A 24498-nucleotide genomic window follows, 5' to 3' on the forward strand; every position below is an offset into this window, starting at 1 on the left:
TTGCAGGATAATGTTAAGGAGCAGGCTGGGTTACTGGCGTGTGGGTAACTTGGAGGATTGTATCTCCAGGTTGCCAACTTGGCTCTTGCCAGCCCCGGTGGTGTCAGCTAATTGCTACCATCTGGAGGCAGGTTTTCAAGCCGCTCCTGTGCAAGCGGGGTGTGCAGCCTTTCTGTTCCTTTGAGCGCACAGCCACTGAACTGTGAGGCCAGCAGAAAGCCCCTGAAATAAATGGAGGGGGCAGAGAATCTGATGGCAGCCGTGCTCCCCGCTGATGGTGCTAAGTAGGTGCAGCTGCTCCGAGCGGAGGTGGAGAGCTCGCTCCTGTCTTGAGGTGCAGGCTCAGGTGAATTTGTTAGAGGTGAAGGCAGGGGAGTGCTGCAGGTTTTGTTGTACCCATTCTTCTGCAGTTGGAGAGGGACAAAGCCCGGTGCTGTGCAGGTACTGCCCAAGCTGGCTGGCTCTCTTACCCAGGGAAGTGCTTCCAGGGGGGGTTCCTGACTGCCCAGCTGTGCCTTGCCTTGGCCACACTGGGTTTGTCCACACCCTGTCCCCAGCTCTTGCCTTTGTCCCCTTCCTCGTTCAGGTACCCACACAGTGGTCCCCAATGCTGGGAGGCAGCAGTGCCGAGCAGCCAGCTGTCTGTCTGTCTGTAACACACTGAAGAGCCTGGGGCTGTTTGAAGTTGTAGAAGACCATCTCCTCCCTTACTCAGCAGTGCTGGTAAATGTGGAAGCTTCCCAATGAACCCAAGCGGGTTCCAATTTGGGTTCACTTGCAGGACCCAGAAGAGGGAAGAGCCCCCAAGCCATGCAGTGCTCTCACTGACATTTGCATTAACACATGAAGGGAGGAGATGTTCATTGTGTATGGGGTCAGCAGGCAGGTCCAGCAATGTGTTTTTCCAAATAAGATGTTAGCATAGCTTTCCCTTAAATGTGCTGTTCCTAGAGGGTCTCATTCCAGGCACGCCCTAGGCATTAGAGACCGTTTTGATCCAAAAATGGACTTTTTTCATTATTGCTAAATGAAACCTTGGGTCAGCGTTCTCTCGGGCTGGCCTACACCCATCGAGCACTGAGGAATGTCCGGGCTGAAATCCTCTGCGGGGCCGTGGTTTGGGATTTGAGGGTCTCCCTGCTCCCCAGCTGCATTCCTGGATCCAGGCAGACACGTCGTGTGCGAGCCCTCCTGACAGGCAGCTTGAGGCTCCCTCCCACATTTGTGCACGTTTCTTCCTGCAGATGGAAAGCCCGTTTCCACAGACGTGATCGTGCTGGGTCGGACAAACCTCCTCATTCCTTCCAGCCAGCCCCATCACTCTGGAGTGTACGTCTGCCGTGCTAACAAACCCCAGACCAGGCAATTCGTTACAGCCGCAGCTGAGCTCCGCGTCCTTGGTGAGTAGAGAGCAGGAGGAGGATGAATGCTCCAGGTAAAGTGAGGAAATGCTGGCCGTGGAGCTGTGGATTACCTGGTTTCATATCCAGGAGCTCCCCAAGAGGTCGTGTTTGTGATCTGTGCTGTGAAAGGAGTCGGGCTAGAGCCAGGAGGCCCTGGGTTGGGATAGCTCTTGGTGGGAGTGTCACCTCTTTAATTTGGGGTTTCGTTCCTTGTGTTTGCTGAAGCATTTTATGCCTTGCTTTTGTTCTCCTGGGTCCCCCCATGGAAATCTGTATCAGCAATTAACTTCCAGCATTGTGGAAGCCAGTAGGGAGAACAGCCTAGGATCAGGGAACGCAGCACATGATTGATACGGAATTTATTTTTCCTTTTGGACAGAGTCTAAATTAAGCCTCTAGAGTCTGCCTGGCAAATCCTATCTTGTAAGCAAAGCTGCTACTGAATAAAACATAGCAGCGAGGGGGGAGGAGAAGGGATTTGCTCTGCTCTCTTTCCCTCCTTCTTCCTGCATTAATTTGTCCTCTCTCCTCCCAGCTACGCCCAGCATCTCCCAGGCTCCTGAAACCATCTCACGCACCCGAGCCAGCACGGCTCGATTTGTTTGCAAGGCGGAGGGTGAGCCAGCCCCCACCATCCACTGGCTGAAGAACGGTGAGGCCATCCTCTCCAACGGGCGGGTGAAGGTCCAGAGCAGCGGCAGCCTCGTCATCAACCAGATCGGGCTGGAGGATGCTGGCTACTATCAGTGTGTGGCTGAGAACAGCCTGGGCATGGCTTGTGCCACTGCCAAGCTCTCCGTGATTGTGCGGGAGGGCTTGCCCAGCGCTCCCAAGAAGGTCTCAGCCGTGTCTCTGTCCAGCACCACAGTCTTAGTGTCCTGGGAGCGGCCGGAGTACAACAGCGAGCAGATCATTGGCTTCTCGTTGCATTACCAGCGGGCTGTGGGTAGGTGTTATCTGCCTGCACAGCACGGCAGTGGCCGTGGGGATGTGATGATAAAGGGGGAAAGTCTGTGTCCCTGGTGCTGGGCAGGGAAGACCTTTTCTGAAACACCAGGAGGCCCACCCTGCACTTAGTACTGCACTTTTTATAGTTGCAGGAGTTCCCCTGGGTTGTTCTTACCATGCTCTCAGCAGAACTGTGCTCAAGGCAAAGAACTGGGTGTGTTAGTTTGGATAGTTCAAGCTGCTGTAGTCTGGTGTTTGCAACACCTCTTTAGAGATCGACTCTCATACTCTTGTTTCTGTTCCAACAGGGTCGGGATAGCTTTAGTGCATCCAGATGGTTTGGAAACAACCCGAGTTATCTCCTAAGTGGTGTTTTCTTCCCTTTCTAGAAGGCACTTCTGGAAACTTATTTCCATTCTTTATTCTTCTTCCAACATGTTGATTTTATATGCAAAGTGCATGGTCATCAATGGAGATACTGAACAGCTGTACTGTGCACAGAGTTGGTCACCAAATATTGGCACCCAGAATCTGGAGTGAGGCACTTGGGCTGCTTGGGGTCTGTCTGCCTGAACAGCCAACGAGGCAGCACTCCTGCTGAACTGCTTCCACAGCTCCTCTGAAATTTGGGGTGGTAATTTCAGCTGCTTTAGCGTGGATCGAGGAGCTTGAGTCAAAATGGAGATGTTAACACTTAAACATTGGATGTTTTTGCCCAATGAGTTCACATAAGAGATGGGTTTTGTACAGACACTTGGAAAATTGGACAGGGCAGAGTGAGTTTGAAGGTGGCTTTGCACTATGGGTCTTGTGATTTAAGTCATTTTTTCCAGGGACTGTCTTGGCAGTTCACTGACCTGCTGATCAGTGTTTCCTTGGCTCTAGGAACAGATAATGTGGAGTACCAGTTTGCTGTCAACAATGATACCACCGAGCTGCAAGTCAAGGACCTAGAACCCAACACCAACTACGTCTTCTACGTGGTCGCGTACTCCCAGCTCGGAGCCAGCCGGACGTCCTCTTCCATAATTGTTCAGACCCTGGAGGACGGTGCGTTGAATTAGATGGGTATAGCAAATATTATTGTCCAGTTTCATGGTGGGCATTGGATGTGCTCTGGAGAATAGTATGAAATCCTAGGAACCTCAATCTACTGCTCCAACGGTTTGTTGTTGTAAACGCTTTTAAAAACAAGAACAACAACAACAAAAAAAACAACCAACAAAAAAATAATAATAATAAACCTACCCTGGTCTGATGTTGGATGGTGAAGAGCATGAAAATGCTCTCGCTGATACTGGGACCCTTGAGAATCCTGCAGAAATTGCAGTCAGGTCCTCTGGACTTCCATCTACCTAATGTGGTGTTGCTCCAAACTTTGTCTCTGGGCCTGACATGATTTCAGCTCAGAGGAAAAACATCTATTGCAATTTGTAGGGGGTGGGAGCAGGCTTGAGGCTGGATCCCTTAAGAGTCGGTAGTTTTTGTTAATATTAGCACTTAGCACGTAGCATTTCTTGAGCAGTAAAGGCAGAGTGCCAGAGGGACAGCTGCCCGACAGGGGAGTGCATGCACAGCTCACAACAGACTACACGACAGAGGCAAGAAACTCTGGCTTTGGCAGACCTCAGGCAAAACCCTGCTATGCTGCAGGGTGCATTACATGCTTTTAATGCTCCTGACGTAGTGAACTGCGTGGTCCCATGTGTCTGTGTCACAAGCCTGAAAAGCTCAGTTGAAAGCATGAAAGCTGTGTGCAGCACAGATTCTCAAGGGGATGGGGATTCCCGGGCTGAAGCCTGAATCAGTGAGGCATTTTTTTTAGTGTCTCCATGCTCCACACTACAGCGTAGGCAGATTAACCTGCTAACCTGCCCGGTTTGTAGAGGACACAGTCTTTACTGACTTTCTGTAATGTTTTCTGCCCAGTTCCCAGTGCTGCCCCTCAGCTGTCCCTGTCGAGCATGACTCCTGGTGACATCCGTGTGACGTGGCTACCTCCTCCTCCGGAGCTGAGTAACGGCAAGATAACGAAGTACAAGATTGACTACTGCACCCTCAAGGAAGGTGAGGAAAACGGCGTTTGGAAGGGGGTTATATCTTCTTCTTCAGCAACACTAACAACATGTCACGCTGAGGGGAAGAGGTGCAAGGTCCCTCACTGGGGGACCCTTTTTCACTGAGAGCAGCCCTCCTGAAGCTGGACTGTGCTGTTGGTGGTCACAGCAGTGCTGCTGCTGTGCTACCTCCCGCTACTCCCAGGTGCCTTTTCCCGTGATTGTGCAGGAGCCTGTGTCCCCAGGGGATGGCTCCTGCGATCCTGCTGCCCCAGGAGGGCTTCCATCACCAACCCTGTGGTGCCCTCTGCACTGTGTGTTTTGGGAGGAGGGCATTTTGCTGCTTCAAGACAAGGGTAAATGCATTGGATTCCTTTAAAATGGACTCTAATTAGTGATCCTTACGTAAGTTTTCTGGCTAGGCTGCGTTGCCCTGTTACTGAGTTTTATCTGGTTTTGTTTATATTGTCAGACATTACACGAAGCCTTCAGCAGGGATGGTAACATTTCCATATGCTGAATGCAGTTGTTCTGATTCCATGTGTGCTTGCTTTGCAAATCCTTCTGGGTATTTGCTCTTAAAACCATCAAAGCTCTGCAGCTTCTCACTTCCCGGGGTCATGCTTCTTACTAAGGGAAGGATGGGGAATGTGATGAAGTGTTGGACATGTTCCCATGTGTTTGATCTGGATTAGTAGTCTGCAGTGTGACTCCTGGCTCTTGTTGTGTTTTTTCTTTTTCTTTTTTTTTTTTGCCTCAAGCCTGCACGTGGCTCTGTGGCGTCGTAAAACCCTGGAAACACTTGCAGTCCAGGGTTCACACTCAACCAGACACTGTTACATGGCAGGGCAGTACTCTCAGTTGAGTTAACACCCGGTGAAGCTGAAAAGCAAGACCTCTGCATTCACCAAACAGGCCGTACGAATCTCCTGCAAGACCAATTAGTCGTTACAGTGAAAATCCCAGCTCATTCTCGGTTTAAATTTCCTGCTATCTCCCCTGCGAACTTGGGTGGGCTGACGAGGGAGTGATAAAAACTCAATCTGGTGTTGGTGAAGGTGTGAGTATTGCAGAAAGCAGGGCTGCTGGACAGTTCTGGTTCAAATTAAGGTGTGGATTTAAATACAGCAGTGGGAACCACTGGAACTTACCATCAGCTGTGCTCCTGTTCTGTAGTCATGTCAGCAGCAGTAAGGGCTCTGACGGCTCCCTCCAGGCAGGCTCAGTGGTGCTGAAGGCGTCCTGTGGTTCAGAATGTGATGAAGGGAGTTGTCAGTCAGGATTTCAGCTCTGCCCAATCTCTAGTTCTGCTTTTTCGTGGTGGCAGAGGGACGTGTGGGTGTTGCTAGGCTTTGTGGCTACACTTTGGGTGGGAAAACCCTTTTTCATTGGTGTCACCTTGGTTCCAGCAGATCAGGTTACCTCTATTGAGGTGGGTGGAAACGAAACACAGATCACTCTCTACTCACTGCATCCCAACAAAGTGTACAAAGTACGCATCGCAGCCAGCACCAGCATGGGCTACGGGGCCCCGTCTGAGTGGACCCAGCACCGGACTCCTGACAGAGACAACCAAACGCATGGTAGGAGCTGGATGGCGACTGGGATTGGGAGCAGGGGCTGCAGGGTTTTATTTCTCAGAGGGGGAGCTTGAGGCATAACCAGAGATGTTTGCTTTCATTAGGGAATTCTAACTATTGCCTATGGTTGAACCAGGGTACCTGTGATTAAAGGTGGTGGTAACTCAGAATACACCAAGAAACTCCCACACAGCTTTGTGACAGTGCTTTTCCTTCATCATGCAGTTGGTAAACTCATGGTAGAGTACGACCACACTGCTCTGTTAGACAGTGGAGGTGTCCTTCTGGCAGGATGGCCTCTCCTCACACCCCTTGCTCTCTGCCAAGGTCAGGGAGGATTCAGTAGAGCAGGGAAATGGAGATAAGTGACTGAACACTTTTTTCTTGTCCTCTTCTAGTTCCATTTGCCCCGACGGAATTAAAAGTCCGAGCGAAGATGGAGTCTCTCCTGATAACGTGGCAACCCCCAGCCAACCATGCCCAGATATCAGGCTACAAGCTGTACTACCGCGAGGTGAGCCAAGAGGAGGCCAGCGATGAAAGCCCCCTGGATGGTGCTGAAGATGAGAGCTGGGACGTAGGGCCCATCAAGCTGAAGAAGAAAGTGAAGCAGTATGAACTGACTCGACTAGGTGAGCTGGTCATCTTAGCACTGGGTGCAGAAACCAGGTCTGACTCTCACACCTTACAGCAGTCCCAGGATCCTTCCAGGCAGCTCAGTGTTATCTGCTCACCTGCAGGCATGTAGAAGTCCACAACTGCATGAGCTGAGCACTCTGCCTGATTGTTTTTTTATTCTTTTAAGAGCACCCAAAATAATTTCTGGTGTGAGGCTTTTGGGACTTGTTCTAAGCAAAGTTTGAGAGACAGAAATTGATGAAGGCAGTGTAGCAGCCATTGGATTTTTAACCAAGGGCCACTAATATACTTAGTACATAGTAATGAGGGGATATGAATCAATTACAGTTCCTTATTATGTCAATATGAGAGCGCTTAGATTAAAATCACCAGTCAGTGCAATGATCTCTCCTTGTCTGTGTGTTTCTAAGAAGCTCAACAGTTACATGCTATTTGAAATGTCTCTATGTTAAAATGCAGATATGGGTTAATTCACAGCATACTAATTTTGGGTCAGTATTCTCCTCCACCTCCCCTAAGGGAAAAGAGATACAAGAGTGAGTGTCCGTGGCTGGAGAACAAGTCTGCATTGCAGTCAGAGTTATCTGCCTGGCTCGCTACATGTATTTTTTCCCATAAGGGGTTATGTTTTTGACATCTCATCATACTAATGAATTGATTTGCCCATCGATACAGGATGGAGAGAGAAAAGAGCCATGGCAGATGCGTCCTGGTAACAGGATTCTGCTTCTTAGAGTTCTTCCATCCCCCACTCCATGCTTCATCCGTGCCCACAGCTGAGGCTGAGGGACGAGTGCTTCTCCTGCTGGTTCATCTTACACGGCTGAGGTGGATTGTGCACGGTGTAAGGGCAGCCTGCAGCACCTGGACAGACAGCTCGTGTCATCACTGAGCAGGTTTCCAGTACTCCAGGCCTGCTGCAGCCGTCCTGCCACTGAGAGGGTGTTAACAGTTAGGAGTTCCTCTGAAGAATTTAGGCCTGTAATTACTGCATTGAGGAAACCACATGTGAACATCATCACGCGCTGCTCTAACCACTGGCAAATCAGTTAGCGGAGGGGCTCGGGAGCGGGCTGAATTGGTTCCAAATGCTCTGGCATGGCGATGCTGAGAAGGCTGCTTGTTCTTCTGTAATTACTTCCTTAAATTTGGGCATCCGTCAAGACCTAATAGCTTCCTTATGATTTGGCTGTTGTGTATCAGCTATCGCCGTATCAGGAAGAGGCTCTGGTTTCTTCCAGCCATGGCCATTCTCTTCCCCTCGTGCTGCCGCATGACGTGCTCCTGCACGTGCACAGTAATGGGGTCGGGAATCTGGCTGTGCTGTGAAATGCAGGAGTTTGGACATGAAACGAGGAGGAGGAGCAGCTGGGGTTTAAAGGAGTTGAGGTTTATGGCAGGGAGCTGCCCAGTGCAAGTACTTCCATCTGCTTTAGGGGTCCTACAGGTAGCAAAGGTGCTGCACGTGGTGATGGTGCCGTCTGGTGCACTCTTTGCATCTGCTCTTATGTGTAGAGATCTGTGCTGAAATCCTGCCAGAGAGGTGGGCAGCTGTTCAAAGGTACAGAAGAAACACAGAAGTTTAACGATCCCATGAAATCCAAAGGAAGCTGTCCTGAATCACCAGGATGGCTTATCCCTGAGAAATTCTCATCGATTCCTATCTCCGTTCTAGCAGTCGGTCTCTGTAATGGTGTGTAACCACCAGGGTTAATCGACAGGAAAAACAAATGGTAAGGACCTGATTCTGTCTTCCACGTGCCCATGGAGGAAGAGTGCGTTCCCCTGGAAGTGACTGCCTGGAGATCAGGGCGACTTCCCACTTAGGGGAACACGTGGCATCTGGCCTACATGAACACCTTGAAAAACTGAACGGAACAACGTATTTAGCATGTTGGATATATTACACACAATCATCCAGATTAGTGATTTGAAACGATCTGGACTGGATTATTCTGCTTATATTTAATGTAGGATGGAATGTAGTGAAGTACATCTGTTTCCATGCTGCCTACTAGCTTCTTGACAGCTTGATAGAGCTTTATGTCTGCTTGTTCTGAGAGTCTGAACATCTGGGCCTGTGTATAAAAATTGAAGCCAAACCTCTGAGAAACCCAAAATACCCCTGTTTTCAGAATACGAATTGCTCGGTCGTGTAGCAGAGCTGCTCTGGCTTCATGTCTGAGTGGCTGCCGTACTGTTCCTGCCCAAGGATGGAGATGGAGGCCTTCTCCTTCCCTTCACTTCATGCCCCAACAGGAGCTGCCCGCAGCTGCATCACATCTGTGAGCTCTTCCTCATCGTTTTGGATCCCATCATTCATGATGAACCCAGTGAAGCCCAGCCAAAAGCTCAAGCAGGAGGCTGGGGCGTGTGTGCTGGTGTGAGATGGGCTGGGGGTTCTTTGTTTCACCAAGCCTGTGGCCCCAGCTGCTTGGAAGTTGAGTGCCTTTTGGCCTCTTCCCCCTTGTGTGGATTTGAAGCATTTTCCTGTGGCTGGAGAGTGTGGAGAGGCAGATCAGGCTGCTTTGGAGGCAGATAAAACTCTGTTTGCTTTGGAGATTCTTTCAGGGACAAAAATGTGGCTGAACTGTTTTTATATTCTGAGCGTGAGCATGTGTTGTGGAGCAGCGAGAGCCTTGGGTAATTGGTACCATTAGCCTCTGGGAGCGTAATCAGCGCAGTAATAATAAAATTGGCATCAATAAGAAGGGTTTTGTTCTGCTTACGTTGCCTGGCAAAGCAAGCAGTGATCTATTGGGGCAGGGAATGAACAGGCTCAGCCCAAATTAACAAACTTCATTAACATGCTGCAGTCAAGGCAGCTAAAGACAGTCTGAGGCTCTTGCTGGGCTTCTGAATGGGCTGGCTGCTGAAGGGAGAGGCTGGCGAGTGGCTCGTTTGAGAACTTGGGATGTCCCAAGCTGTTTTGTTGATTAAACATCTCCATGAAAACCCCCTCAGATGTTTCTTAGCATGGCAAAGGAATGGTTCAGATAATGAAAGGCAGGAGGAAAGGGAGAAGTGGGTTCTGGACCAGGCTAGTGCTGTTTGGTGACACGGTGCCCTGTCCTGCAGCTCATTTTGGGATCGGAGTGTGATGCTCCCCATGGAGCGTGTGCCTGGCTGATGGGAAGGGGATGTAAAGAGGATCCTCAGGTTTCTGGCGTGGGTTTTGTTTGCACTGTTGCTTTCCAAACTGCAAATGTGGGAACTCTGCTGGGGAGGCAAAATAGTCCCCATACAACAAAGCTCCCGGTGACTTAAACAGGGAGGGCAAGCACGTGCTGGAAGGAAGAGCTTTACAGCAGTGAATAAACCAGGAAAGGGTTTAGAAATGAGGTGTATTTTGAGGAGAGGGAAGGAAGGATCTCCTCACTCCATGAATAAACGGCACAGTGCATCCACTTCCAGGAGGTTTTGTTAGTGGTTTGAAGGAGAAAAGGATCGGGAGATCCTGAGATGATGTGCTACAGGGACACTGCTTAACCCCCTCAGGGGCTGTGGAAAGTCCGTTTGCTACTGATAATTTCTCTAAAAAGGGAGAGGAGAACGAGGGAGTAGCTGTGACGATAAATGCTCCACTTGTGAGACAATATTTAAACATGAAAACCCTGTAAGAGGAAGGGGGTGTGTGTGTCCTGACGTATTTTAGCAAATACAGCTCTGTTAGAGCTGCTTTCTTGGGAAAAGCTGGTCAGCTGTAAGAAAACATGTCTAAGTGGAGGAGGACCGGTAAGAAAAGTAACCCCAGTCAAACCCTGCTTGATTTTTCCAGCTCCTGGGAAGCTCTACGAGGTGAAGCTGGTGGCATTCAACAAGCATGAAGATGGTTATGCAGCCGTTTGGAAGGGCAAAACCGAAAAGGCACCTGCAGCAGCAGTAGGTGAGGAATGCCCCTGTTGTTGTCTGTCTCTTCTGTTTGGCACGTGGCTTCAAAGGAAAGGTGCAGGTACAGAAGAAGGACTTCAACAGGCACAGTGCCAAAATGGGGAAGGTCCCAAGATAAGGGAACTCCCCTTGACAGTCATTGCAGTTGTTTTGGAGGAATTATCTTGGGAAGGAGAGAATGGAGCGAATTTTCCTCTTTCTCAGTACTCTCTGGCCCCATGAAGTGGCTCAGGGATGGTTTTGGAAATGCCCAGTAACCTGGGTTTCATCTCTTACATTACACAGATTCAGGAATGTGGGTGATCTGCATGCCAGGTTTCTCAGTGTTAGAAATTGAAAGCTCTGAGGCTCTGATCCCAGCCCTGCCAGTCTGTGGTGGGGTGGTGAAGAACCTGGGCTCCTCCTCACCCTGGTGTGGGCCTGTTGAGCAGGTAACTTTGAAGCTGGCCTCCTGTGTGCCCTAGCAGTACGCCACCAGCGTAGTGTGGGGGTCCTCACTGGGATTTTTCCCCATAAATGAGGAAAAGCATGGACAGCTGTGCACACAGATGGGCTAAGCAGGACATCCATGGTTACACTGGAGGACAACATCTTTTTGCAAGCTTCACGGCCTGTTTTATTCCCTGATTTCTGTCTGTGATGGCTGTCCCTTGCCCCACTGTCATTGCATCTCCACATATTTCGCTTTGTCTTGCACCACCGTAGATCCCCCGGTGCAGAAGGGTCCCCCACTGCCTCCAGTCCAAGTCTATGCAGAGTCCAACAGCTCAACGTCCATATGGCTCAGGTGGAAGAAACCTGACTTCACCACGGTCAAGATCGTCAACTACACCGTGCGCTTCAGCCCCTGGGGCCTGAAAAACGCCTCTCTTGTTACGTACTACACAAGGTAAAGAGGGATGCTGAGGGTTCATCTGCCATATATTGCTCATATCAGGAGTAAACACAAGGGAGGAGGAATCTGCAGAGATGTCCCAATTCCTGGCAAAATCCTAGGTGTTTCAAATGCTGGGATTGTCTGCTTTGGTCACAGATGGATTCAGAGATGGTGAAATGTAGCCCTGGGATTTCCACAGTGGGAATTTGTCCGTGACTTAAATACCAGGAGGCAATTTACAGACTAGTCTCTGCATCTTTTCTGCATTATATGGACCTTACGTGCTTATTTCCCTGTTGATGACAAAGCCAGGCACACTTATGGCCAGACTCAATGCATCTGTGATTTGCGAGATGGTCCTCACAAGTTTGGTTTAAAAATGGCTAGTGTCTATGGAGTTGTGATTTGGGGATATATTTTAAATTTAGATTTACATGCAGGTTTTCAGCCTGTAGCTAGGCTTTTCTCTGCAAGTACATAAAAAGGGGCCCCAAAGGCTGGGAACCTGCTTTCCTCTGTATCTGGGAGCTGAGTGCTCTAGCATTCACATGACCACAGAAGATGAAGCTTTAGGTGAAAAATAAGTTAGGATAACCTCTTAAATTGCTCCTGGTAAGGTACCAGGGTAGCCATGGGTTCCATCTCATGTTAATGACCTTCTGAATGCCTCCTCTTTTGGCAGCTCGGATGAAGACATCCTCATCAGTGGGCTGAAGCCCTACACCAGGTATGAGTTTGCTGTGCAGTCCAATGGTGTTGGTATCGATGGGCCCTTTGGCAGTGTGGTGGAGCGGTTCACCCTTCCTGACCGTGAGTATTTATGGGAATTGAACCTTGATCTTTCCTGGATTTCTGTGAATCTCCCATCAAATCCCTGAGAGATTCCAAGCTCTGATGTCACTGTGTACATAAGAAGCTCAGAGATACTCAGGGTTCTGAGCCCACTGAAGGAGCACAACAAGTCCTGCCCTGTAGCGGGCTCAGTAGCCTCCTTCCCTCTGCACTCTCAACATCTTGTTTGGATGAGCTGTCCAGCCACCTGGGTCACACGTCATTTTATGTGTGCCAGCATAACTGTGGCACCACTGAGAAAGATTCATGGAAGGCACAGTCATCGTGCCCTGCAAGTTGGGTGCTCTCCTCCTCATTCCTGCTGCTCACAGTGGGTCTTTACTCACATCTGCCAGGTCCCTCAACTCCTCCGTCTGACCTGCGGCTGCACCCACTCAACCCCTACGCCGTGCAGGTGCACTGGTGCCCTCCCGCCGAGCCCAATGGCATCATCGTGGAGTACCTCATCCTGTACAACGCCAACAACACGCAGCCTGACGACATGTGGACCTTGCTGACACGAGAAGGTGAGCCATCCAGGCAAACACCTGTCTTCAGTCTCTTCTAAGCTCAACTAAATACCCCACCAGCTATTTAGTTGCTCCTGCCTTCTCCCCTGGGTTTTGTGTCAGCCTACAGAGCCTGGGCTGGTTAGTCCTGCTGATTTTTGCCTCTGTTTGAGTACATACAAATAAATTCAAGCCACCAGCATTCATGAGGCATATGCTGATCATTTCTTCTGGTCATATAAGAGAGTGCAGGGCTGTGACTGATGAGAAATGTGAAATCATGTACATATCTAGGGCTGAAACAGCCATTATTGTCCAGCAGACATCCAGGAGACACAGGCCACTGCCCGGTCACTCCTAGGAGGATGTATGTCAGCAACACTGCATGCAGTCTGTGTCATCAGCTCTGTAAGCAGCACATTCATTAAGACCTAGGAGGTGTCTGAATTACTTCTTAGAGCTCATGGCACAAAATCTCTCACTTCTGGCAGTTCAACAGACTTCCACTGCTGCTTTGCTGCAGCCCTGTGAATGCACTTGAAATTGCACATTTTTAACCTCTCTTGGCTTGCTTTTGATCAGGAAATATCTTCAGCACTGAAGTGCATGGACTGGAAAGTGATACCAGATACTTCTTCAAGATGGGAGCAAAGACTGTGGTGGGGTCTGGTCCCTATTCAAACGTTAAGGATGTGCACACCCTGCGGGAGAAATTGTCTGGTACGAATTTCCCTTTTGTCCCAGGGCAGGAAACGAGTTGCAGTGCTGAAAACCGCAGTTCATCAGCAGTGGCATTTCTCTGTTTGCTAACAAATTGCCTGGTGTCACCGTGCAGAATGTGAGATGTGGCTGTGGGTAGGAGAGTGCAGAGGATCGCAGCAGGGTCCTCAGATGTGCAGCTCCATAGTCCCCAAGCAGCCCCAGAACCCATCCCGCAGCAGAACTCAGTCTCTCATCTGCCATCTCAGCCCCCCTGGAAAGGCACGTGCCACCTGTGCCTCGCTGCCGTTTTTAGGCCTGTGTAGCATGAAATTAATGAATATATGCGGATGCCAGCTTGCTTTAAGGTGTTCTAAATTGTCACTGCCAAGCCATCTTTAATCCTTTTTGTATATAAAGGCATCACCCATTGGTTTTAATGAAGCTGATGGTTCTCTGAACTGAGAACACTTTGTGCCTTCTTCCTGCTAACAGCTGAAATAACGCAGCTGTCCTTCCCCTCCTAGATGTTCTGGACATCCACTCTGTCACGGGAATCATCGTGGGAGTCTGCCTGGGGCTGCTCTGCATCCTCTTCTGCATGTGCGCCAGCTTTCGCAACAGTAAGCAGAGGTAGGTGCCACCTCGCCTTGCAGGGGGGAGAGGAGGCTGGTGTGGAAGGAGACAAAATGTGCCGGGACCTTCTTCCCTGTGTTCAGCTGGGCGGTTTGGGATGCAGTGTACATGACATCAGTTAATGTAGAGATTGAGTTATGGGAGTGCTACCCAGCTAAAAGGAACTTTTTTTTTTCCAGTGGGGCAGGGGGGGGTGGGGAAGGCAAGAAAAGGGAAAAAAACACTATTTTCCATTTGCCTGGTTATTTCATGTGTCTGTTTGGGTAGTATTTTGCTTTTGATGGTGGACAACTCTAAGGATGTTTGGTAAAACTTTCACTTGGGAAGGTGATGAAAGACAGCAACTGCCCTGTGACTAACAGCTTGTTTTAGGTAGGATTGGACTCAGCCCAAAGCCCCCTGCTATTCCAGGGGTCTGGATCCAGCCACAAGCATTTGGAAAGACTGCGATAGGAAACCAGCTTAGTGCCTGGGGAGAGCTTTGAGCTGGTGAGAGATCCCAGGCCTCGGAACAAGCAGCTTCCTCGCGAGTGTCAGGCTTGGGTCTAGTTGCTTCTACAGGCATGGGCTGAGTGGCCTGAGCTGGATTACTTTATCTGGTAGTTTGGGGCAGAGGAACACAACGTGAAGGTGATCAGAGAAGTCAACTCTTGTTGTTTTCCCTCAGGGAGGCCCTGCCAGGCCTGGATTCCCAGGCAGCTGGCAACCACGCTTACTACCACCGGGGCAGGCAAGGGGTGGCAGCTCCCAGTGCCACCTCAGACGCACACGAACTGGAGTCCCTGATGTCCCCGCTGCCGGAGGATGCACCTGTGCCCCTGGGAGACATCACAGAACTGACAGAAGTGCACAGCCTCATCCACACCAGCCTCCCTGAGGACATCGTTCATGGGAAGAGGAAGGTAATGACCCATGCACGTGGTGACTGCACTCCTACCCCAGGCAGGAGCCTTCATTTGGGGTGTTCCTGCTGGGAAGTCGGGGTCTGATTCTGTCTGGCTCTGCAAAATGCTGGTAGTCTTGGCTGCAGGCTGTCAGGTCCAAATTTGGGATCACCGTGCCATCTGCTGTCCTGCTTCACCTGCCAGGGGTAGTGACCCCTTAGCCCTAGAACAAGAAGTCTTTCCCAGCTTGCCTGACATTGTGTTGTCTTTCCCTCCTCCCTGCCCATTTCCTCTCTCAAGCTCGTCTGAAACATTTCATTCCATTAGGGAACCTTTAATTGGCCTAATTTAGTTAATCTGTTTATGCCTCTCTTTGTAACCCGGGGAGAGCATGTAAAGTAATTAGGAGGTTCAGTGAGACAAACGCCTTGTGAACGCAGGGGATTTGCACCAACAATCCTCTTGTGTGTCGCAGGAGGGAAGGTGAGCTCAGGATGTGTGGCTAACCTGTGCTAGCTGCTAGCAGCGAGGCAGCTGTGGCTGTTTTAGGAAATAAAACACCTTCAGCTGCCTTTAACAGCCCCGTGCACTGAAGCCATGCTCTTGGCAGTCCCCGAGTGCCGTGTCGGATCGGTGCTCAGCCGAAGGAGACCATCTGCAGCCAAGCCACATCCCTGGATTTCAGCAGAGTGGAGCTGCCTTTCTGGACCTGAGCCGAAGAAAAAGTGTGAGGAATTTCCTACAGCTCTTTCTGTCAAATAAGGAACAAATGTTTTCAGCGATGGCGACTTACCCCGAGAACAGGTCAGGCGGAGGAAAGTCCCCTGCTCTGGGAGGCCTTTCTAGGGGCAGCGTATCCAGATCTCTCTTCCAAAGCAGGAGTGCTGTCTGCAGGGATCTGCAGGATGACTTCTGACTTGGGGCAGGCAGTGCCCTCCAGTGGGAGGGGGCGATTCTGGCAGTGGTTTCTCTGCCTCCTTAATCGGATAGGGAAAGGCAAGTGGGAGTTAAGGTTGCTAAGTCGTTTTGCTAGCAGAACAAACAGCTTGGCTTGTGATGGATGTGGACAGGGAAGCAGGGATCACCATGGAGCAGCCACCCGGAGAGCAGCGTTGTCACCCGAGGAGCCCGGTGAGCTGAGGATGACCTTGCAGGTGACAGCTGGAGTGGTGGCCGGCAGCAACAGGCTGCTGTTGCTGGGAGCGGGCACTGGAGGGAGATGTGCGCCCGCACAGGAGCCCCCGCTGCCCCCTGCCCGCTGGGAGGTGCCACCTGAGGTCTCACCCACCTCATACCCTGCTGGGTATATTCGGGTGTGAAAAGACCCAGCCCAAAACCATCTTCATGCTGCAGTAGCCAAGAGACTCCAGCAGAGCGTGAAGGCTCCGTGTTGTTAGGAGATGTGGGGGCACAAAGAAGGGACAGCAGCAGCAGCCCCTCTCTCCTGATCTCCCATCACAGCGCAGGACCGGGTGGATTCCCAGCAGCGTGGCTTCAGGACAAAGGGACAAAATCATGTCTGGGTGGCACCACGCGGAGGTCACACACCAGGGTCTGTACGAGCACTGACATGTGATTTTTTTATCCTTTTTTTCATGCCTTCCCCTTCCCAGTGACCCCCAGACTGCCGCCCTCGGCAGCGCTCTCTGAGTGATGCCGTAACGCAGGGGCCGTGGTGCTGCAGCTCCGTTTCCCCTGACAGATGGACTGAGGATGCTGAAATGGCTCCGCTCCAGGCGTCTCTGCCACTGCTGCTTTGGGGCCAAGCAATTTGGGGGGTGGGGGAGAGCGTTAAAAAGCATCTGCTTTCCGTGGAAGACTTGAGCTTTTCATTGAGGGAAGCCAAAGCCAAGCGTTTTGGCCTAGAAATGTTTGCTGTTGTGCTGGAACCTTGCTTGCTTGCTGCCCAGCTCTGTCCTGGGGAGTCTCCTTCCACGGGGACTGTGTTTCCCTTGAAGCATCCCTGTTTTTCAGAGGGCAAAGCTGTAACACGTCGGGCAACTTGGATCTCCCCAAGTAGTTTTTCATTTTTTTTGTTGAAATTCTTCTGCGTGGAAGCAAAATCCCGATGTTTTCTGGAGAGTCCTAGGTGAGAGCTGTGCTCCCGTTGACAGCTGGCAGAGATTCTCCTTTATCTGACTGGGGAGAGCCTCGTGTTAGTCTCTGTGGGCAGGGATTTGGCCTGTTTGTCTACATGGCACAGGGTTTTCCCTCTCCTGCAGGCTGGTACCACTCAGCGATGAGTCCCTTCTCTCCACTGTGCCACCCTTAAAAGCTGGGCATGTCTGAAATGTCGCCAGCTTTCTTCTGTGCAGGGCTTCAAACTAGTTTAAATAACTGTCCCCATAAAACAGGGAAGGCTTCAGGATCGGCATTTCCTACATGGTCATTCTCAGCTCCTATGAAAAGGCTAAAATGAAGAGGCTTGTTTGCTTTGATAAGGATTTAGCTGTAGTGGAAACACCTCTCATTGGAAGATGTTTTTATTAGTTTCCATTCTTGTGTTTGCAGTGGACTGGAAAAGGGATTTTTCCCTCTGAATTGGTGTTAGGCTGACACCCCTTCCCCTTGCTCTTCTATGGTAAGAAAAAAAAGCACAAAAGACAAGAGAACATTTCCGTCATCTTCAGCCATTCGCTGTTGCCCTTGTGTGGAAACAAACAGTATCATTTATTACACCAGAAGATATTGCCTGAAAGAAACAGAAGCTTCCAGGCACACAAGACCTTTGGGTCTATGATGAAAGCAGACCTGGAGTTAGCTGCAGCCGCCCAACCTTGGAGACTCAGCCCCACGAGAGATCCCCCGCACCGTAACGGGCTCCAACAACGCGCGGGATCTGGGCCATGTTGTGTGGCTGATGGCTTTTTTCTGTTTGTTGAAAGTTGCAAAGTGGTGCAAAACAAGTTTGTTCTTCGTTGCAGCCAATTTCAGCCAGAGCCGAGCAGGCTGTTCCCAGAGTCATCAAAACCTATGTAAACACGGCAGATTGACGTTTCCGCTAACAGATGGCCCGTTGGGGATTGCAGCAGAGCTGCCTGTTTCTCTCCACATTTTTTGGTATTCACAAGATGCCTGCAAGAAGGTTTTCAAGTTTGCTCTGTGTGTACGCGTATGCGTGTGATGCTCAGATCTCTCTGATGGCAAATATGCATGCGAGCATCTATAATAGGACCCACACATTTGCGGGCGGGTGTGCATATTTGTGTAGGTTCGGCGCTGAAATTTCCAGGCAGTATTTGCTCAGTAACGTATGTTCCTTGGAAGAGGCACAGAAGCCATCAGTCAGCGATGGAGCTGCAGAAAGATGGCAGGAGAAGCAACTGGAGCGTGTCGCTTGAGCACTCACATTTAGTGACATTCCTTGTCGTGAGCCCTGTGTGAGTGTTTGCTCGATTTCTTGCTGTTAGAGGGTAGTTTAGTGCTTGCCTGCTTACAAGGGAAGCGGTTAGGGGATGCTTTTGGCTCAGAACATATTGTTGAGGATCGTGGAGAGAAAAACAGCCAAGCTGCTGCCTCCAGCATCTACTTCTGAATTAGACTGCTTGACGTCCACAGCTCCAGGTCGAGCAGCCCCTGTTCTACAGGGTTCAGTCACTTACACGAGGCTCTTTACTCCTTGTTTTCCTGGGCTTGATCCTGGGGCTGTGGCCGAGCTGCTGTGACTTGGGGTTGGCACAGGGATGTGATGTGCTCTGCCTCCCACCAGGGCAGGGTGATCAGAGGGCTCAGGAAGGCTCAGGCAGCCCCTCGGCGTGTAGGTGAACGCTTAAAATGCCTCCTGCCAGCACGAGGTAGCGTTTGCTGCTTGCTGAATAGCTGCCTGAGGAATGCCTGGCTCACATACAACATCTGGTCGTGTATTTCTACCTAATTTCCAGCCAGATGGACCAAAGCACGAGGAGGTCAAATGACTCACGCAAGGTCAGGCTGATGTCAGAAATCTCCTTGCTGCCTTGGCTGGGCTCGCGCTGCCTTCTCTCTTGCTGGAGTAGAGCAGGGCTGTGCAAGCAGTGGCACGAAGCAGAGCAGAAACCTGGTTTTTCCCTGCCTGACAGTGAGCAGTCGGTGGTTTGGGGGTGTGAATAGATGTGCCACGCATCTTCACCCTCAACAACCACCATGCTCACAGCACCAATGCTCTGTGCACACCCACGCTTGTCGGGTCAGGGTGTCCTCTTCACTTGCTCTTTGCTTTCACCTTGCATCATCCTCTCATGTCTGTCTGGGCAGATTTTAGCATCTATGGAAGGAGCCTACAGGCAGCTGGCTCACGTCGTCCTTAAACCCGCGTGGTTGCGTCAGCAGCAAGGCTGAGCTCAGGTAGATGCAGGGCAGCCCAGTAAAATCAGACCCTGGAAAGAAAATACTTTTCTGCCTGTGAACTAATAGTCTGAACTGTTAAATAACTTCAGCTCTTAAAGGCCCACATTTCCCATGCACAGAGGTGTGCATTCAACAGTTTATTGCAAGGGGAAGCTGAGAGAACCCAGAACAAATTGCGTTCAGCCCATATAATTTAATTAGATCTACAAACAAGGTAACACTGCTTGCCCAGGGGATTTCAGCTGAACTAGGAATTGCTTGGTGGTCTGTTGCAACAAATAAATAAATAAATGAAATAAGGCCCCGAATTTTGTGCCTCTTTATGGACGGACAACAGCCGAGTGTTTACCCAGGCCCGAGCTGAGAGCAGGAAATGTGTCCGCACGGCATTTAGCATTGTCTTCAGCTCTTGCACACAGGTGAGGGTCCTTTTCCACGCTGTGGAGCGTTGCTTTTGCCAAAGCAAATACTGGGGTCGTTCAGCTCCAGGCTTCCAGCATCCCCGTTCGCTTCCAGCTTTGCGGTGCTTTCAGGAGGCTCGTTCTGCTGGGGGCTGCTGGCAGCTTTGCAGAGGACCTTCAGGTGGGTTTTGTGCCATGGTGTACGCTCAAAGTGTGAGAATTAGTGGAAGGCCCCTTCTGAGTCCTGTTGAGAGCCACCTGGCAACTCGTAGCCACTTGCTCGCCATCACGCAGTGGCACAGAGCAGTGACCTGTTGTCGTGGGGTGACTGTGCCAGTCTGCTCCTATTTCAATGCCTCCAGAAGCGTTCCCTGCATTTAGCTTCAATCTCCCAACACCACGCTGTTCTCTCCAACTTGCACTTCCCTTTTTCAAGCCATTTCTCATTTCAGGCTTAAGAGGATAAGGATCGGTGTCTGTGGTAATTGGATCTCTTCTCTCTCCCACTTTTTTTCCTGCAGTCTTCATGGAATAAATCAGCTAACCAGCCCTGGACAAACAGCATAGCCCGATACGGGGACGCTATCACAAAGGAGCCTCTCTCTGCCGTGAACGGATCACTGAAGCTCCCTTCCAGCGCAGGACAAAAGCTTTTGTTACAAGCTCTGGTTTACGATGCCGTGTTGGTGGGTGTCCTTTGGTTTATTGGCTTGTGCATTCTGATGTGGTTTTCTCGTTTTTCCCCATCTCCCTTCCTCCTTTTTGCAGCAAAAAGGAGAAAATATTTTCTCCTGAGCTGGCTTTAGTTGGCTGCTCACGGGCTTTATCTCTTTCCTGGGTATAGGAGCGTATGCCAGTGAGACGGATGGGATTTGAGTAAAAGCTGCTTGTTTTATTTTTTTTTTTCCAAGCATCTCTGAAAGCCTCAGCTCTCCCCTCATCTCCTCTCTTGATTTAAGCCACCCCCCAAGGGCCTGCGCTGAAGAGGGCTGGAAAAAAAACAAAAGCTGAAAAGGGCTCAGGCCTTTGGGTGGTGGCCAGAGGGCTCAGGGAGCAAGGTTGTGGTAGTCCTGGTTCCTGAGGATCTGGAGCCAGGCACCAGCAGTCTGGTCATGAGCTAGGAGCTGCAGTGCTCAGCACAGAGGCGTTAAAATCTGCAGCGTGCTCGCCTGAAGAAGGAATTGCATTTTTCCCTGTGGCAGGAGTCAAAGATCGAGGGCTGATTTGAACTCCTCCAGACAGAGTAGAGCAATTCCCACTGCACTTGTCATCCTTCTGTGGGTGTACGGACTGGGAAGAAGAGCTCTTTCTGGTATTGCTTCATGGGAATAAATGTGCACAACTGTGCTTGAGAGTCTGTGCGAGGATCAGGACATTTGGGCCACCTCTGCAAAGCAAGCTGGTACCTGCTCAGGCTGCCTGTACCAGAATTGCCTGGGTGCTGCTTTAAAAAGCTCACCCCCAACAAATTCTTCCAAGCAACCCACCTATGTTTTCTTCCTAGATAGTGGTGTGAAAATCAATTATATGCAGGATGTAATTAACGTTGTGGATAGAGTTAAGACAATGTTTTACAACCCAATTATGGGGCGCTGTTTACAGCACAGCTTACCCATCAGAGTTTGTCAACAAAGAAGGAAAAGTGTTAAAATATGTAAATGATGCACAAAGTTGGCTTCAACAGCAAGCACAAATTACACTTGGGATGTCTCACTTCCATACTCCGAATTGTCTTCTTCCTGCTAAATCACACGGCGCAGAATCTGAGTGCTGATTGCCTGAGGTGCCCTTCAGGAACTTCCAAAATAGTTTGACTGATGAATTATTGAGTGGCGATCAGATGAATTATTGAATGATAAGCAGAATGGCCTGCTTGTGAGCCAGATTTCTGCAGACCCTATAGCCTGAACTATTGAAACTGCGGAAGAGAACTGATTATTTTAAACCAAAAAGGTGAAGGGAGCCCTGGAATCTACTTGTGGTTCCTTGTCATGAGCTGTCTCAGCAGCCAATTTTCTCAAGTGCTGCCTGCTCGCCTTGTAGAAATCTGGCTGTTAATACAGAAATGGACTGGTGAGTTTTGAAAATTGTTGTCTTTGACAGAGGCTTGGAGAAATGGTTGCTTCAGCCTGCCAAGAAACCTGGGGCGTATCGCTCCCTTGGGACTTGCTTTCCCAAATGTGAAGTAGGAATAATGATCCCGAGATGATTTGAGATGCTTCTTAAGGCTTCAGCTCTGAAAAACATATCAAGATAATGCTTAATAGCAGCACGTGTACATCCCATTGCACTCTGTGGGATTAAAAAAACACCGCACGTTGCAGTGCGTGGTTGGGTCACAGCCTCAATTAATTTACTTTGCCTTTTAATTTTTTTTTCCCCCTTTCTGATAACAGAATGAAGCAAAGAAAAGCCACCCCCCAGCCAGCCTCCACCAAGTGGAAGCAGAGGTCATCGTCCATTCTGATTTTTCAGCCTCTGACAGAGACTACGACTCCCAGCTGCATGGCCTGGACACCGAAGAGGCAGAAACAGAGGAGCAGGAGCCTGAAGAGTTGCCCTCTGGCGAGGTGGCTCCTCCCGGCTCTCCCAGCGCCCAGCAGGATGCTGGCCAAGCGTTGGATGGCTCCCGGGGCGGTTCTGAGGTTCAGACCCAGGAGGAGCAGTTACACAGCGCCAGAGAGACTCCCAAAAATGAGGCCGTTTGCGTCCCTGGGCTCACCAACGGCTTCCACAGGCACGGGGAAAGTCTGGATTCAGTGGAAAGCGGAGATTCGGACTCCATCCAGGAGTGCAGGGGGGACGTGCGGCCGGTCAAGTGCCAATCGCTTTCCGTGGCCCTGGAAGAGGCCCCCCTGTGTAATAACTCTGGGTTAAGCAGTTCGTCCTCAGCATCTGAGAACATGGCATGTGTCCACAATCACTGAAGAGTTAAACTGATCTGATTTTGATCATGGGAGAGCTAGAAGCACTACAAAGGGCCTGTCCCCGTGAGGTACCGCGTGCCCAAGACTCGCTGGACCCAGCGGGAGCTGAGGAGGCTCAGCATCTCACCGGGACGGGGCTAGGACCTGTCAGCTGTACATAGCGCCTTCAAGAAACCAGTAGGTAGAAGGAGAAGGGCCCAGCTTTCTTCCCGCTGAAGCTAGTGAGTAACTTGGTGTTCGTGGGAGCAGGACTGAGCCGTCTCCAAAGTCTGACCCAGCACCAGGGCTAGGACGCAGCCTGCTGCGCTGAGCCGCTGCGGTCCCCTCGCTGCAGTCCTCAAAGCGCCCAGCAAGGCTCCTGCTGCTGCTGGCACGAGGCAGGGTGCACCGGGCGCTTCTCCTGCACCGTCTGCTCGCCAGGGAGGGCCTTGGCACTGCCTTCTGCCTCTCCGTGTTGGGATGAATTCTGTTCAGAGTCCCACAAGGGGGTGGAACCAAGACAAACAGATGCCGCGAGCTGTAACCACCAGCCTTTTCTGCCCTCCCGTGGTTAAAAGGATTATAAGGCTCTCTTTGTACGCTACCACAGTAACTATTGCTAGCAGGCTGATGTAGTGGCCTTTTATTACACACTCTACGAGTGCCTCTAACAACTTGTACTATATAGAACCTTCTTCAGTGTCTGGGTCATTTCACCAGCCCGGGCTTGGTTTTACGTAGGTTCTTGTACCTAATATTTTAGGTACACATCTGTCCTTTTAATGTACAACATGTATTTTTATTTCCTTGGAGCATCTTTATATTATTTAATTTTATAAAGTGGAGTAGTGTGTGGTATAGAGTAGCATTTTTACTACTTCTCTCTCTCTTTTTTTTTTCCTCCCTAACAACACAACTACCTCATGTCTGTTGGAGAAAAAAAAAGCAGTAAATCTACTCTTTTGTTATAGTCCATTATAGGTTTTAACTTATTCTTATACTGCCTTTTTCTAAAGAATATGTTTGCACTGGTTGCTGACTATTTTTATTGAATAGCACTGCAGAGCTGATGTCTATCTTGGTTTGTTTCTAAGTATTGTTGGGGGACACGTTCCCTGCAGCTGGAGAGTTGGGCTGTGCGCTCTGTAGGACTCTGTTTTGCAGGAGCTGGCGAAAGGAGGCTGCTTCAGCTGGTGGGATGGTGGTCAGCCTTTCTCTAGAAGTTTATACTAGCAAAGATGAAAAAAACAACAATCAAGCTGTGATCTAGGGGAAAAAAGAACCAATTGCAAAAGTAAATTGTGATCTCGGGGACATGTCTTTCTGTTTCTGATTTTCAGAGAGCAGCTCTCAGCCTCCCGTGAGCTGTAGACCTGCTAAAGGCTTGGGATGAACAGGTGATAATTTCTAGTCACCTCTGAGTGTCCTGGCCGAAGTACTTTTTAAGACCAGAACAAAATCAAAGTGAAGTCCTCAAGTCCTTGTGCTCACACTGGTAGATCCAGGTTTATTAGAGATAACATTTGACAAACATCCTGTGACCCTTCCTTGCTGACACCGTTGGCTTGCTGCTGCTGTGTCTCTAAGCCTGGCCTTCTGGCGGTGGGTGAACTCCTCTGGCTGTCCTTTAGCCAGTCCCTGCCCTGTTCCAGGGTCATAGATTTTGACTGAACACTGTAGATGGACTCCTTGGGGGAGATCAGGATTGTTAATTCTGCTCATGGGGTGTTTGGTAAATGTTCTGCCTTCCTGAGGGTTCAGAGATCTGGCCGTTTGTTAAAAGATAAAATGGGGATAAAGATTCCCAGCTGGCATTGGTCCAGCTGGTGTTTGGTATCTTGAGGAGTCTCAGAAATGCTGAGACTGAGTCTCAGAGTCACCAAGGCTGTGTGTGGCACGGAGACTGGAGAG

The 24498-nt window shown here is 50.2% G+C and overlaps 1 protein-coding gene across 5 annotated transcripts in view; it reads left to right on the forward strand.

Annotated features, from left to right (window-relative positions):
- IGDCC4 (immunoglobulin superfamily DCC subclass member 4) overlaps positions 1-23486 on the forward strand; it is an 81399-nt gene extending 57913 nt beyond the window's left edge. For 4 of the 5 annotated variants that reach the window (XM_068696407.1, XM_068696409.1, XM_068696411.1 and 1 more), the window contains 15 exons: positions 1245-1400; positions 1939-2349; positions 3237-3401; positions 4281-4418; positions 5818-5991; positions 6387-6620; positions 10406-10513; positions 11224-11407; positions 12078-12205; positions 12583-12753; positions 13318-13455; positions 13962-14067; positions 14738-14972; positions 20203-20367; positions 22078-23486. In XM_068696407.1, the coding sequence (XP_068552508.1) occupies positions 1245-1400; positions 1939-2349; positions 3237-3401; positions 4281-4418; positions 5818-5991; positions 6387-6620; positions 10406-10513; positions 11224-11407; positions 12078-12205; positions 12583-12753; positions 13318-13455; positions 13962-14067; positions 14738-14972; positions 20203-20367; positions 22078-22608 (3044 nt within the window). In that variant the 3' untranslated portion in view covers positions 22609-23486. The remainder of the gene's footprint in view (positions 1-1244; positions 1401-1938; positions 2350-3236; positions 3402-4280; positions 4419-5817; positions 5992-6386; positions 6621-10405; positions 10514-11223; positions 11408-12077; positions 12206-12582; positions 12754-13317; positions 13456-13961; positions 14068-14737; positions 14973-20202; positions 20368-22077) is intronic. The other variant, XM_068696408.1, reaches the window with a different exon arrangement.
- The last annotated feature ends 1012 nt before the right edge of the window (positions 23487-24498 follow it).

Source organism: Anas acuta, chromosome 12, assembly GCF_963932015.1.
Source record: "Anas acuta chromosome 12, bAnaAcu1.1, whole genome shotgun sequence".
NCBI lineage: Eukaryota > Metazoa > Chordata > Aves > Anseriformes > Anatidae > Anas > Anas acuta.